The sequence below is a fragment of the Sciurus carolinensis genome, chromosome 13 (genome assembly GCF_902686445.1).
Source record: "Sciurus carolinensis chromosome 13, mSciCar1.2, whole genome shotgun sequence".
Taxonomy (NCBI): Eukaryota; Metazoa; Chordata; class Mammalia; order Rodentia; family Sciuridae; genus Sciurus; species Sciurus carolinensis.
Window position 1 is genome coordinate 65,123,394 of NC_062225.1, and position 16,467 is coordinate 65,139,860.

Consider the following 16,467-nt stretch of genomic DNA (forward strand, 5'->3'; position numbering starts at 1 on the left):
TGCCAGTCTGGGGAGAGACTATAGAATCTGCCCATATCATAAGCTCTGCAGGGGAATCTGGGACCCACTTTCTAAGAATCTCATGCCCAGGGTTTGCGCAGGGTTTGGGTTGCTGTATTTCAATTTGCACTTTTCATTGCAAAGAAGTAGGACTCGTTTTAATGCTTCAGCAAGGGAGGTGCTTACTAGTACATGTTCTCAGTCATTCACATGGACTCCTACCTCAAGACCACTGCAGAGGAGTGAAAGACACCCGAGTAAGAGAAGGAAAGAGCAACTTAATTATCTACCATCATCATCCACCAGAAAGACACATGGCCATCAGCAAGTCACTGAAGCCCTTAGAGGCTTGGTTTTCTCATCCATAAAGGGAAATGGTTGAATCATAGCAACCTTTCTTCTAAGAATAAAATCCCATGTTTGTATTGCTGCCATGGCCAACCCCACCACCGTCAGAATCTGATCCCAGCACACTGTCGTCTATTGCTTCTCGCCTGCCTGTACTCTGCCCCTGGACCCCTTTGCCCCTTCATGCAAAAATCATGCACGATTTTTTGTTTTTTTTTCCCCCCTATGGTATAAAAATTACATATTTATAACTTTTTCCACTATGAAAGAAGACCCTAAGCAATGCAGGAGAATTAGCAGCATGACAGAGGCTGACGCTCCCGTATCATGAGGCATGCCTGAAACTTCAAAATTGCCTCTAAGGACTTATGGTTTGTTTTACCTGAATGACTAGAGAAATGTTAAAGATACTATAGACCAGAGGGGTTGCTGGAGAAGCCACAGAACCTACAGTCCCTTCTGCAAAGAACAGGAGTGCTGCTGGAATGTTCCCTGGGGTTCGGGGGAGCCACCAGCTGAAGGCAAACGTTGTTCTAATGTTCTCTACAATAAGCTCCCTCTTCAGAGGAGGAAATGCGGAAGCAACTATCAGACTCCTCATCTTCCCAGAGCAGCCGCTTATCTCTGCCCATATCCTGGAGGGAAAACAAGCTGCTGAGGCTCTCTGGAAAGGATTCCTTCCACCACTGGCTCTACTCCACATCCGAATGCAGTGCCCGAGCCCTTCAAAAGAGGAGACATCACTGTCTGCACATCAAAAACTATTTACAGGTGGAAGCAGGTCCCTTGAGTTGGGAACCAAGGATAAAAGAAGCATTAAAATGGCAAAGCACCTGCACAACTAGGATCCCACACAGTGCATCAATGAAAGAGTCTGCGAGGAGTGGAGATTACAACAAATAAAACAATTCTATTCTATAAAAAGTAGCTTTGACTTTAATTAAATTCAATGCACTTTCTACTGATCAAATTTCTTGCTGCTTTCCAGGAATGCATTAAGTTAAAATTAAAAAAAAAAATAAAAAAAGACCACAAATAAAACATCCCAAAAGAAACAGGTTTCCCACTGGAGGGTTCAACTATGGAAAACAGTACGCCTCCCTTTGGAAGTTCCTTTGACTCACAATTTCTGGCATGTCTCACAGTAAGAGATTTACCACTGTCGAAACAGCTAGGCCTCCTTCACCCTTTCTCAAACATCCCTGCATGACCTTCTTACATTTCTATCACCCAAGCACTGAAATGTGTTTCAGCTACCTACGGCAAGCAAAGAGGATCACATGCTTCCCCAGCAGCCATCTCTCCCTTTTACAGTGAGCTGCTGCTTGTACAACCAGGAACTGCACATTCTTTACAACTCTTCCCCTTCAGAGACAAGAGTCAAACTCCTGGGTTTTCTGTGCTGTTGTCATGCTTTGTTTTCTTCTGGCAGGAGGAACTGAAGGATAGACTCCCATGCCAGGACAGGACAAACTGAGGACAGTTAGGTAACATGTTCCCTTGCTTCTCCTAAGTCTCTAACATTAACAGTAATGAAGTCCACTGTAAGCCCTTAATAAAGCAGTCATACAGCTTTTCTATTCCTAGCTTTCTCAAGGGACAGACAAATTATGGCTTCCTCCACCAGGCCGGCATGTGGCTCAGGAAGTTTAAGGTGCTAAAAGCTCAAAGAAAAATGGTATAAACTGTACGAAAATAGAAGCTTTAGGTGCACATGGTTCCTATAATTATTATAAAATCATCTTCTAGAACTACGTCCCACCGTAAGCAGGTGTGTTGAAAGCAAAGCAATGGCCCTTTTTGTAAATTACTGCCTTGATGCGACGGGATAAAGGAAGAGAGTTGGGACAGCGCTTGAAGGTACTCAATCCTAGATCAGGGGAACCAGGCGCCAGATGCACAGCTGAAGACAACTCCAGGCCTCTTGTGGGAAACGTCAGGGCTGGATCAGCATCTGAACCCTTCTGTCTAACTCAACAACCCGAAATGGATTCTGGAGAACAGGACCAGAGGGCTCTCTGCCTCCACCTCCTCGGACCTGGAGGAAGACACTGGCATTTGCCTTCATGGTTGGTGGGATGGGAGGGAGAGATGCAGACCCAACTTTGGACAAGTTAAGAAAGTAAGAAGAGAAAGTGGCACATCACACACTGGAGGGGAGGAAGACTGGGCTGACTGAGGGTGAATTTTAAGACAGCACTGCATGAGAAACGGATGCTCTGGAACATGAAATCAGCCTGTTTACGGACACGGAGTTACTCTCTATGTACTAAGAGTGGACGTGCAGCAGACTCTAGGCTGGCTGGGGGCTGGGGATACAGTTTGGTTTAGGAAGGCGTCAGATGCATAACTACAAATGGGACTCTTCCTGTAAACTGTTCAGTCTCCTCCCCAGAGCACAGGAAACATAAACGCCAGCAACATCTGAACTAACTTAATATTTGAAAACCTGCGCACAGCCTCCACTGCCAGGGCTGCTGACACTCCTTCAGGCCATCTGGGGCCTGCGTGGGCGCTGAGGCGGATGACTTTAAGCACACACCGCCTTGCATCCGTGTGGACAGTCAATTCCCAGCCTCTCAGCCTTGTCAACAGTGCACAGTGCAGGAGGCGCTGCCTCTCGTCCTCTGGGAAATGCACAAGCCCAGGGTACTGCTTGGCTCCCAGGAGCTTACCGTCCAGGGCCAACCTCCCTGCCAACTGCGCCCCTGCTCTCCCCAATCTTTCCTACACAGAGAACCCCATCACCTGGCATCACCACAAAATAAATCACTGGAGCCTCACTTACCTGGCTGCCCCCCAAAGATGCTCTTTTCCTGCAGCCCTCTCCATGGCACATGGACTCCCCCACATTCGCTCATTCACCATGAGGGGAGGGAGGTCGGCATTCTCCGAGTTGACCGCTGGCTACTCCTGTGTTGTGACTCTCCTCTCTCAGGCCAACCCTCTCTTTCTCTGGCTTTGATTCCAACCCAGTTCCTCAGAGGCAGAGGCTTGGAGAATGCACTTTGACACCAGAGAGCCTCAGGTTTGAGTTCAGGCCAATTAGGAGGGATGTGACCCTGGGACCTTGGGCAAGTGATGCAATCTTATTAAGCCTCAGTTGAACCTTATGTAAACTGGGGATAAAGCATCCATATGTCACAAGACTGCTATGTGGATCAAATTGACTGACACATGAGGAACACCTAGGCCAGTGCCTAACAGAAACACTCAACTCGTTAGCAATTTTATGAGACTCAGTTGAGAGGCTTCAGGATGATGTGGTCTCTTCAGATCCAGTGGCCCTTGCTGTCCGCCAGCCACTTCGCTGCCTTGTCCTGGCTCTCAGATCTGTGAAGTCACATGTCCTGTCTGCTGATCACACGGCCCAGCCTTCCAGCTTTCCTGTTCATGCTCCTGCCACACCGACTCTTCAACCTCACTGACACATCTACTCCAGACGCTCCCCTTTCCTCCCCAGCCTGAGTCTCATCCCAATGACACCTTTCACAAAACAGACCCAAATCTAGTGTTTCCTTCACCTGAAGCCACCAGCTTCCTATCAAGTTTACATTTACCATCTCTCCTTCCTTCTCCTATATCTGGAGGGCGACTGCAAATGCTTGAAAGTTTGCGACCTCAAGGGCAGCACTAGTGATTCTGTGCATAAACAAACTCAAAGGCTATACCTCCACTTGTTCAAGAGAACCTCGATTTTTATGTGAAGCTTGCCAATTTTGTAGGTAATCAATTTAAAGATGCTGGGGAAAAAAAAAAAAACTCATCTCAAAATAATAACAAAAAAACATGTCTTAGGGTCAACCTGAGTCTTGAGGCTGCCAACTGCACCATCTTTCACTTCCTCTGTACTGAGGGATGCCGGAGAAGAGTGCTCTCCTGGCAGTAGCCACTGTGCATCTTCCACACCTAAGCCGCTCATTGTGCCTTACAGACCTCCACTCATCCCCAAGGAACATTTCTTCCTAGAAGCTTTCTTGCACTAGAGGTACAAAGATAAATGACTGATGCTGCTGAGAGGGATGTGGGTGGACAGTCTGTGAAGTGCCCAATCAGTAAGAGGGAGTGGAGACAGAGGGAAGGCATTCCAAGTAAAGAAAAAAAAACCTCAAAATTCACAGAGCCAAGAAAGACTAGAGTGTTTCGTTTGTAGAAAATGATTCAGCCCTCCACAAATGTTTTGTGTACTGAGATGAGGACCAGGGCATATTACTGAGGGACTGGAAGTTGACAGCAGGTTAGGGCTGGGTAATAAGGGCCTCTGCATACCACTCTGAGAACATCTTTACTGGTAAGCAGTAGGAAAGTAATAAAACATCTTAAACAAGTGATGTAGTCTTGCAATGGGTGGTTATCTGAGGAAAACCCCAACATAGTCATGAATTCCATTTTTCTTGAATCATAAAGATAAGAATTAGTGCTAATATTTTAAATTGCAGAACACATTAAAAGTTAAAAACAAAATGAAACAAAACAACAACAACAAAAAATATCAGTGACTACAATAGCCCAGAACGCCCTTTCTTCTTTCTCCATCTGGTGAACTCTGACTCATTCCTTAAGACTCAGCTCAAAAGTCAAATCCGACAGTTTTCCAAATAGGAATTAATATCTCTTCACTCTGTGAACTTTTCGTTTTCTTGCACACTTCTCTTTCCAAAAAGCATTAACACTTGAAACTACGACGACTTGTCCATCCTTCCTTTCCCTTAAGGCTGCATACTCCTTCCACCATGCTAAATATTTTTACTGCCAGGTAGCCCAATGCTGCACATGACCAACACTCAAAATATGTGACCCCAGAACAAACCAAGAACACTATGTGGTTGATCCTGGGCCTTGCCAGACTGTTTATATAACTGAAATAAATTTATTATTTGCCTATGCCTGTGCTAGACACCGATGAGAAACTCATTAAGATTGGTGCCTGCCTTCAAATAGTGCAGCCTGCAATAGCCCCCCTTTATTTATGGTTTTACTTCCTATGGTTTCAGTTATCCATGGTCAAATGCAAAATTCCAGAAATAAACAATCAAGAGTTTCAGATAAATTTTATTACCACATAGTATTACAACTGTTCTATTTTATGATCATTATCAATCTTGTACTGTACCTGATTTATAAATGTTATCAGAGGTATGTACGTATAGGACAAATATAGAATCTACAGGGTTTGGTACTGTCTGAAGTTTTAGGCTTCACTAGTGGTCCTGGAACATGTCTCCTGAAAATAACGGTGAACTGTTTTAATGACACAGGAAATCTCAAAAGACTCCTCAAGAATCCATGGATGAGCTATGGAAATCAAAATAACTGATCATAGAATCTTAAGAGTCATGATATACAACTTCTTTCCTTTTCAAACATAAGCAAAGTCCAGAAAAGATAATTTACAAAGCACCTGTCTATGTGGTACAGCCATACCAGACTGAGAAAGTCCAAGGGCAATCAGATGTCTCCACTTCTGGGTTACAGTTAAGGCAGTTAAATATCTAACAGGCAAATAAAACTCTGATTTTCTGTAAATTCAGTCAAATTCCATGAGGAATTTACACTTACATTCAATGTAAAGGTACAAATCAGTATATTCTGTAAAATTTTAGGCTGTTTTTGGTATTTCTAAAAAGGTAAGATTTATTATTATTATTATTATTATTATCATCATCATCATTTTAAGATTTGCTTATTAGCTCTGTAAATAATTTCACAAAGAATCCTGGCAGAACTGTCCAGAGTGGTTCTTTTGTTTTCTGTATGATGATGATGATAACAGCAGATGAGACAGGTGAGGAAAGCCTGTAGGTTCACTATTATTCATGATATAAGTTCTGCTTTCAATGTTCACTGAAGTCTTATGCAATTCAGTTAAGTTACCATCTTTCAGACAGAGTCAGAGGGCCATGTACAGGGTTTGCTGATGTCCGAGACCCTCAGACCAACTTGTAAGCCACTGAGCGACAGCCTTGCTTGTTTTCAGGACTAAAACAAATATAGAATAAGACTAGATAGTGGGTCAAATTCCTGGGGAAACACAGAAGGCATAAGCCCCCAGAAGAGCAAGTAGAGGGTTCACACATCTGAAATACATTATTGACAAATCCAACACTCTACTGGGGAGATAGCTCATCTCTAATGGGCAAAGGCTTTACTTCTAGGAAAGCATATTTTCTTCAATCTGGGGAGAGATCCAGAAATAACATGGAATTCCTACAATTATTTTGTTTTAAAAACATCAGAGTTTAATATAGACTCTGGCTTTTTTAGTCATGAGTTGACTTGCGCTTTTGGGCCAAAAATTACTGTGACAGAGGGCAGCAGAATAGATGTTCTTTTCTTAGTTGAGAAAGAAGAGCTTCAAATATACTTCCAAATTTTTTCTGCATGTGTTTAAAAACAAAGAGAATGCTACCATGATAGCACATCAAGAGTCAGGAATGTTTTAATTCTGTGCAATGCTAATGCATATTTTACATATTGTGTAATTTAATTTTATTTGTCCCTAAGGCAGCTGGAGAAATTTTCCAAATTAAAGAGAACAACTGAAAAAATGAGCTGAATTAGAGAAATTTGTCTACTAATAGACCAATCTTAACAAATAACTAAAAACACTGTTATATAGTGCCATCTTCTTTGAGACAGGATCTTGGAACAGATGGACATGATAATTAATTACAACACTCTTAATTTGATAAAGTCCTTTGAAACTGCATATTCAGGGACAATTTTCACTGGTTAGCTTGAGTAGGCATTATTGACATAAGCAACTTAATTACCTAGCACAAAGTTCAAAAGCATATGGGTCTGTAACAAATATTATTTGATGATCTAAAGAACTCAACACTATCACAAAAGAAAAGGACAAGTATCTCTGAGCTCTGAGCCTGAACCTGAACCTGAACCTGACGGTTTCGAGTCACCCAAGGACACTTCTGGCTTTGATGTATTTGTCTGGTTGGATTTATGTGCCCTGTGCTGATGATTGTCCCTGACCCAATACTTCCACCTCCTATCATCCTTCTAAAGGCTTCAAGCAACAGAATTATGGACTGGGGTTCTGGAGATAAGAGTTGACTACAGAACCCTTGGAAGCTCAATCACCCAAGTTTAAACACTTTAGTAAGAAGGATACGAAACGATTCTGATACTATTACTTAGAGCTATTGCTCAGAAATGGACAGAAATTACTGCGCAGAAGAATTACAAAATCCACTGAGTTCTCAGTAGGAAGGGAACTGTATGATTCAAGATCGCTTGAAACAAAAAACAGGGAAGAGTAAGAAAAATGATCACCTGGTGTTCTAGAATGTGTAGATACTTTTTATGGGCCCTGATTTCTTAGTTCATAGGTAAAGTTGGCTTATCACTGGATAGCTTTTTCTTAATTTCAGTTTTCATTATTTGGTAGAAAGCACATCTATTAACTGATATTTTTTTCCTTGAAGACAGATAACTCTGTGTATGTGCTTCTTTCATGTTATACCCCAAAGGTCTGGAGCCTTCTTGAAATCAGCATAGTGATATCCGCAAGGTGTCAAGATCTTTCAAGCCAGGGTCATATTTTGTTTACCGCAATACCCCACACCAAGACCAGTGTTCTCTGTTTTCCATTAGGTCCTTAATGAGTATTTAATTGCTTAACTATTTTAAGAATTGAGCATTTTCAAATCTGTACCTTGTTTTTACTCACTGTAACTTTGTGGTCAGATTAATTTTGATTTAACTCAAGTGCTTCTGAAGGGAAGGGCTAACTTGCCAAAGATTCCATTCAGCTAGCCTCATCCAGAATGAGTCAATTTCAGCCTGCAAATTCTGGAACTCCACAAAGCTTCTTTTCCAAACATCTACATCTATTCACAAGAAACAGTGTGCTAGCAATCTGCCAAGATTCTATTATCATAATCCAACACAGCACCAACAAGATGAATTTTCTTGAAAGTGCAAAGAAACCAGGATTGAGGAATGGTAACTAAGCATTCTAGGTTTTTTAACTGAAGCAGCTAAGGATGAACAATCTAGATGTTACAGTGAAAGTAAAGGCATTTCACAACCTTCATTCTGATCGTGGACTGTACATCTGACATATCTTTCAGACACAATGAGATTATCGTGCTTCCTTTCATCTGAATTCCTTTCCTGCAGTTACAGTGTTTGGAGCTGTTATGAGACCAGGATATGATTGGGAAATTCTAAGGTCAATGTCAAGAAAAGAAAGGAAAAACAAAACAAAAACCAAAAAAACGAGGTTCGAACAAGAAAGAAGGGAACTTAATTTAGTAGTTTAAGAGATATATAAAGAAATGGTCCAATCATAAAAGTAAGAACAGAGAACCTAACACTCCTCCACAAATATAACATGGTATATGTGTGTGTGCTCATGTACAAAAAAAAGGTGAAATACAGAAAAAGGCAATGGATATGGAAGGGCTGAAAGGAGAGTGGCAGGGAAAACAGGTGAGAGTTGGAATTTCAGGGAAAATGATGCAGGGGCAGATGGCAGGAAACAAGCATGCATATGGGCCCAGGAGCCAGGGAGCAGTCATGTATAGCCATGCATGGGCTGATGTCCTACACACAGGTGGGTGTGTGGGGACACTTGGGACCATGCACACACCACCCTCCCCACCCCCATACACAGGTCCAGTCCACAGGCAGAGATATCTCAGTTCTGTCCGAGCACAGTTTAACAGAGTACATCCTTATCTCGTGGACTCAGCCTTTGGCCTTACATTCCCAGCTCCTGCTATGTAGAAACTATTTATAGATGTAAAAAAAAAAAAAAAGGTAACTAACAATATTCAACTAGCCACTGGCCAATTAGACAATTTATTTTATTAGATGATCAGCCAGTTTCACACTCCGAACAGTTTGATTACTGTGGCTTAAATCATCAGTCTAGTAGTTTGTGTATTTCATTTTGCCCTAAGTTTTTTTATTTTTAAAGAAAATGAACAAAAGTCATCTTAGGATTTCCCTTGGACTCATGCCCTTTTCTATCACTATGCAAACCATATATGGTTCCCACTAACTTCTGAGTCCTAGCATTTCTAAAAATGTCCTTCCCCTTTCTTTCCTAGGAGTCTTCTAACACCAGCAGTTTGGGTTCCCTCCTCTATAAAAGGGTTTGGGAAGGCGAAGTATCTACAGGTAGCAGTTACTTTTGAGATCATCTAATCACTCCTTCCCTTCCTCCTTTCTCAGATAAGAAAATAGACCCAGATAACATGCATGTCTGAATTCAAACAGAAGGAGCAGGCCTGGCTGCTAGCACGCTAAACATTCAGTTTGTGCAATACAGAGAGGAGAAAACTTTAGTTACTGAATGGTTTATGCACAGGTATGCATTTGCTAACAGAGGATAATAAAGGAAAAGTGCAGAACATGGAATGTCAGGTCCCCTGGGACTAGGGGCTGATGGTAACTGAGCTCGGGACCATGGGGAACAGTGCAGTCCAATGGTCTGTGCTTGCTCGGCCTGGCTTTGTTGTAGCTCACTACGCAGAGACCTTCCAGGTCCACATGCTTCATCTATGAACCAGGAGAGTGATATAACCTAACTCTTGGGTTGAGCTCTATGAGTCTGGCTCATCAGCATTTCAACTGGAACTGCACTGAAAAATCTCAATATACGCTACTCAATTTTTTTTTTTTTTTGGTGAAGAGAAGTCAGACATTAGTCAACATTTTCACTAAGAGATAGTCTAAAATTTTTAATTACTTTGGAGCTAGGAAATTAAAAAAAAAAAACACATGTAAGTCTTGATTTAAAAATGAAATAGGATTTTTGATATAGAACTTCAGAAAACAAGAGAGATAAATGTTCCAGATATAGGTGCTGGAAGAGAATGAGGCCCTTAGGTCAGAGAAAAGGCAAGAGCCAGGACAAAGCTTGGGAAACTGACTTTCTGCAGCATACACAACCCAGAAGAAATCCTATTTTAAGTTTTTGAACATCATAAACAGTGACTTAATTTATTTCTACCTCAAAATAACTGACTTGGATTTTTTCCCGATTTTTAATAAAGACATATTTATAGACAAATTGATAACAGAACATTTTAGAACAAAAAGTTTAAGACAAATCTCATAAATATAGAATGGGTGACTGTCAGTAACATTAAGTTCATTCATCTTCTTAATAAAAATATAAAAAGTTACTTAACAAATCAAAAGGCATAGGGTTTAAAAAAACACATTTGACTTACAGTAAAAATAAGGTGTGGATATTACTGTCCAAAATTTTAACCAGTTAATGTCTACCCTAAGCTTATATCTGAAAGACTGGTGAAGAATGACAGGTAAGGTGAGAGCTGAAGAATTAGACACTCACTGAAGCAGGGAAGAGTGAGGGGCACGGAGAAGACACTCGTAATCTGGGAGCTGCCTCAAGAAACAGCCCAGGTGGGCTGCAGTTTGGGCTGGGTGATACAGGAGACTGGATTCCCAGATGTACAGGTGGATCGATTCTTCAACCACCTCTGGTGAATTCATCTCACTCAGATAAGATCAACTACCAAAGAGCAGAATTTCTATGCAAGATCCTTCCAAGTTTTGTTTTTTAAAAAAATGACCAGGTTTCATCAGGCAGATCCCTCTGGCATCCCCAAAGTCACATCCCTGGGGTGCGATGGGAGAAAACCAGTTTACCTAGAGTAGTGAGAACATGCCTTAAGCACAGGAGGTAAAACTATTGGTCAGATAAACGATGAACAGAGCTGGGGTGGTTATACCTGAGGACACAGAACCCCAGGGCCAGATGGACATTTGTGTTTGGAAAAGGGTCAGATATCTGTAGCACTCTACCAACATCTTGCAATCATAAAATAAAATCTAAGAGGCTAGTTTGATTAAATATTTATTATGGTGGATTAAAAATGGTCACAAATTCCATGCAGCTTCTCCCACCAAGAGGTAGACTCTACTCTTCCACCTTTTAGATAGGACTTGTCCTGTGACTTGGCTCTGACCATAAGAATGTGGCAGAACAGATGTGTGACTTCCAAGTCTTGGTTTCTATAGGTTCTGCTACTTCTTCTCTCACACCTGCCACTGTGTGAGCAGCCTGGGATCCAAGACCACACCGGGAGAGAGGCCCTTGTAGCCATCCCAGTTAACAGACACTGCATGATACCCAGCCCCAGCTGACCAGTCAGATGACCACAGAACTGCCCAGTCAACACACAGAGCTGTGTGAAATCATAAACCTTTGTCCTTTTCAACAACTGCTTTTGAGGGTAGCATGTTACCAAGCAGAGAATAAATGAAGTGTATTTTGTTAATTTGGATCATGCTGCTATAAACAAACAGATCGGTAAGAAATAAATTCATATTCCTTGATATATTTTTAAAGATAACAATAAACTGCAGCAGAAAACGAACTACTTAAAAAAAAAAATACTGCAGTGGAAAGAGTGCAAAGAACCTGCACTAAAGACTTAGACCTGCTCTGTCCCTTGTAACGAGGAGTGTTTTGGGCAAATAATTTATTCTCTCAACCTTCACATCTACAAATTTCTCATAGAGCTAAGAGTGATGATAAATAAGAAGAATGAAAGTAAAAATGCTTTGTAAAGAGTAAGGCACATTCCACGTTTAATGGGACTGTGGTTGTTACCTACATGTTGCTTAAAGACACATTTTTCCTTCCCTGCAAAGATATCACTTGTACCAGTGCATATGACTTAAAGGTTTCTTTGCTATAAATCCCTTATGCACAACAGCATTTGTATGTGCACAAACACCACACACACTTACACAGACACTACATGAACACAAGTGTCAAAAACCCCATGAATAGTCCCAGTTCTCCTTTTTGGTTCTGTCCCAGTATATGGCCTCTCGAGAGCCACTCATTTTCACTGCTTTCACCCTCTCCAGGTATGATGAGCTGCCTGCAGGTGACTTAATGCCCTGGTGACAACAGAAAAGATAAAAAGACATGAGAGGATCTCTGAAGAACCAGACCAGGTTGAATTAACAATGGTTAAAAGAATGGTGTCTAAAAAAGAAACGAGTTCTTGAGAAGAGACACACAAGAGCCAAAAGTGAAGGGTGAATCGTTAAGAAAAAGTGGAGATGCTGCAAGGAAAGAAGGAATAATCTACACATAGAAAGGCCAAGGCAGGAGGGCAAACCAGTGCTACCCATGCGCCCTAAGAACGTGTAGAGAGGAGGGTCTGCCACACAGCTGAGCGAGAAACAATGAATGACTGGGTGGGACAGTCTCACTGGGAATGGCAATTCCATGTGGGTGGGAGTGGAGGAGGAAGGAATTTATTCATTAAGATGGGGGGCCCCCCACAAACTCCTTTTCTAATCTGTGAAAATAAAACAGATCCTTACGAAAAAGGGATTGTTACTGTCACTGAAGGTAAAAAGCTTTCCCCCTGCATTCTCCAGTCATCCGCTTGGCTCTCAGAAGGTGCTAAGTTCTTTGCGGTACTCTCTATAAACACGCAGGTAAATGTCAAATGATCACAACAGGAGATTTTATATATTCTATAATGTTCTTTTATACCTAAAATTCAAGCCTGTAAAGACAAGAACATCTGACGTGGTTCATAAGATGGCATAAATTTACATAATCTTTTTAACTTAATACACCATCAACTATTACTATGCATAGGATTTCTTCCTTTTATTTTCATTTTTATACGATTGTCTGGGTTTTTAATTCTCTTACAAAATACGGTCTGTTTATCACCCTCTTTAATAAGTGGGAACCCACTTAATGTACTACCCTAGGCTCAAGAGGGTGAAGTCATAGCCCGAGCATATTCTGCATTTACAAACTCAGGCGGATTCACCAAGGAAAAGAGGACAGCGCTGCTGACCTCCAGAAACATCCTTTAGTTGATGAGACAAGACTTTATGTATGTAACAATGGGGCAAGGGTGTGTGATTAATTGACAGCATGGAAGAGGATGCTCGGGGAGTGCCAGGGAGTGGGACAGGTGGGGGCCGAAGCACTAGGGGGTAAAGTGGAATTTAATTGGAGCCCTGCAGGATGAGTGATATTAGAAAAGGTGGAATGGAGAGAGAAAGGTGACTCATGCTGTGAGAGGCGAGTGCAGAGCCTGGAAAGGAGGGTTTCTGCAGCATGGAAGAGACGGTTCATCAAGGAGGGGGCAGGGGACAGCGCCAGGGTTCTGAAGGGAGACAGCAATAAACGAGAAGTCACTCTTTCTCAACACCTATGTCAACATGGCTAAGAGAGGGTCTGTTGGTTTATTCACTTGCTGATAAATGTAGGTTGACATAGTGCAGGTAGAGGCTACAGACACTCCATTTCCTCCAGAGTCACACAGAATGCAAAGAGAACTACAACAAAATCAATGATTTCAATGTATTATAAAAAGTGCTATGATAAAGAGATATATGGGGAATTACAAGGGAGCAGAGAGGAACGCTTAAGTCTCCTCAGGGGCTAAAGACTGAAGACCCTCCAAGGAGAAGGAAATACACTAGAACAGGGCACAGGTTGCCCAGGTGAGAGGCGAGGGGAAGGCTACTGGCGAAGAGGAGACTGCAGATGCAGACTCAGAGCCAGAAGAGCCGGGGAGGGCCCTGATTGGGAGGGAACAAAGCCTTCGCGTGGAGCAGGGGCGGGGATGAGCACGGGTCACTGACTACCTAAAATACGGGAAACCAAAGAGCTGTGAGAACTTACCACTTTGCAAATAATTTACCGTGGGATTCTGAATGACTTCCTTCCCTCTACTTTCAATTTCGTCATTAGAGGCACATTTAACATTGACCATTCCTTAGTTGGATGCCCAAACCAAAACTGTATCAGTAAAATAACAACCATCCTGAGGTTTATGTTTCTTAGACTCCAAGAAGCTTGGGGGTTAAAGTAAGGTCGCCACTTGAACCTCCTTTCTAACATCACAGTTCTTCTGAGCATGGCTGGCAGGTGCCCATCCAGACAAAAAGAAATCAATCCAGTGCCAGGGCGTTCAGGTGGCCTCAGGAAGTAGCCCAAATCATTACTGAACATCACTAATTGTGAGGAAGTTTTTTTCTTAAACTGAGATTCAACATGTGTTCCTATAGCTTCTACCCACTCACACCCTCCACTGTGCCCGCCACATGCAGATGATGCTGTACTGCATTAATAACTTAGTTGAGGGTTGTCCTTTACTTCGCTCAAGGGCTTCTTTGTTAACAACTGGCTTGGCTTTGATTAATTAGATTCTCCAAAATAATGTGCCACCTATTCCTTCTCAAGAAGACCTTGAAGGAACATCTGCACTGTTAGGACTGCTCCATTTGCCTCCTGTGGTGATTAGCAATAACAAGTGTGCAGCCTTTCATACTTTCCAACCATCTTCACAAAATTACCACGTTCTAACCTCATGAGGAGGTGCTACACCACTTTAGCACATTATCATCACAAAAAACTGGATCTGTTGTATGGTACGGTATGAAGGACACTCCAGAATCCTAGGTTTCTGACAGTATAAAGACTAGGATACTAAAGATCTAACATAGTCTAAGAGGAAAGAAGAAAAAGGAATTACTGGAATAAATCCTGGACCGTCCACTCCAATTACGGACAAAAAATTGATACTTACCATCACTATGGACCATATATATTCCCAGTTTACCAAAACATTTCTATAACCACATCTACTCATTCAACAAACCCAAAGGCCAAGTGCCTATCACTGGGGAGAAGAGGTTGGAAAGGGAGTTAAATAAGGCATGGTTTTAATGCCTGATATTACACGTAGAACAAGAGCTGAAAGAAATGAGATGACTTTATCACAAAGATGACTTATCTGCCTGCAAAAGATGGAGGGAGGTCATGGCAGAGAAGAGGAACAGGCAGCCCAGGTAGCAGGAAGAGACTGTAAATCCTGTGTGTCAGGACACAACTGCCCCCAAAGGAAAATACAAAGGGCCAGGTCCATGGTGGTACTTTGTGGCCTGTACACATTAGGACCCAGGAACACTGTGTTTGGCAGAGGCCAAGTTCTACACAGTCAAGCAGATGTCCTGCTACTAGAATTAGAACAATAGTAATTCCCCCCCCCCCCCATTAAGCCAGAGAGATGTGTTTGTTACTCCACAAAACATCATAGGAACTCACACCTCTTTGACTCAGTGAGCAATGGGCCTGGGTAGATGTATGATACCAAGTGTCAAAAGTCCCTGGGCATCAGCTCTGGGAAGCATGCCATGTCTCATCACATTGGATGTACTGTTAAAGCACCTGTAAGATCTCACTGCAGAGAAACAAAAAGCAAGCCTACTACTGAGATACCCCGCTGCCTGCCTCCCTACCTACAGAGGGGCAGACTTGCCTGTCTAGTTCCCAGCCTTCGCAGTGCACAGGCACCCTTACAGGAAGAAGCTATGAGGATTAATGATTTAACCTGATGACACCTAGCTTTGATCTGAGGAAAGACCTATGTAAATACCAAGTCATAGTAACAGTTCAGTGATTTCTCCAGAGAAACAGGAAAGTATTAGGTTTCCCGAGGGAAAACAAGCGGCATGCTTGAAACCGTACCTTACATGATGCTAACATACAAGACAGAGAAGAAAGTTTGATGGACTGAGAGCAAACCAACCTTGCTGGCAGAGTACAGCAGCCATCCGCTGTGAGTCGTACTTGAGTTTCGTAGCTGTCCAGGGGGCACACGGCCTGCTGAACAGAGGGGCACTCCACAGTACTGCAGTCCACGCTGAAAACTGAAAGGGGCAAACAGAGAGGTACCATTTACTGTGGTGTCTACTTGCATTGAGTCCCAAAATGAAGTATCAACTCTTACAAATTTCCCAAGCTTCCTTGAGTCCCAAGAAACCCAGTCCCACTGCTGGTATTTTTATTTCAGTAATGCTACAGAACTGCAATATATCTCAAATTTCCTGTAGAAGAGAAATTTCCTCATCAAGACATTGATGAGTTAAGATGAAGGCAGAGTTAGACCAACGGAGGTTTCATGGACGGTGATGGTCAGCTGGAGGTGTTTCTGCTAGAACAAGTTCAAGAGATGGACAAGGATAGCAGCTTTGCTTCAAGCATTTACCTACCAGTAAAAATAAAACCAAAATAAAACAAACACCCCCCCCCCAATCATTAGAAACTTGCAAACAGGAAATCACTATAACCCA

At 42.3% G+C, this 16,467-nt stretch overlaps 1 protein-coding gene across 5 annotated transcripts in view; it reads right to left on the reverse strand.

Moving 5' to 3' along the window:
• Crim1 (cysteine rich transmembrane BMP regulator 1) overlaps positions 1–16,467 on the reverse strand; it is a 180,689-nt gene that overhangs the window by 86,168 nt on the left and 78,054 nt on the right. For all 5 annotated transcript variants that reach the window (XM_047522876.1, XM_047522878.1, XM_047522877.1 and 2 more), the window contains one exon: positions 15,924–16,044. In XM_047522876.1, the coding sequence (XP_047378832.1) occupies positions 15,924–16,044 (121 nt within the window). The remainder of the gene's footprint in view (positions 1–15,923; positions 16,045–16,467) is intronic.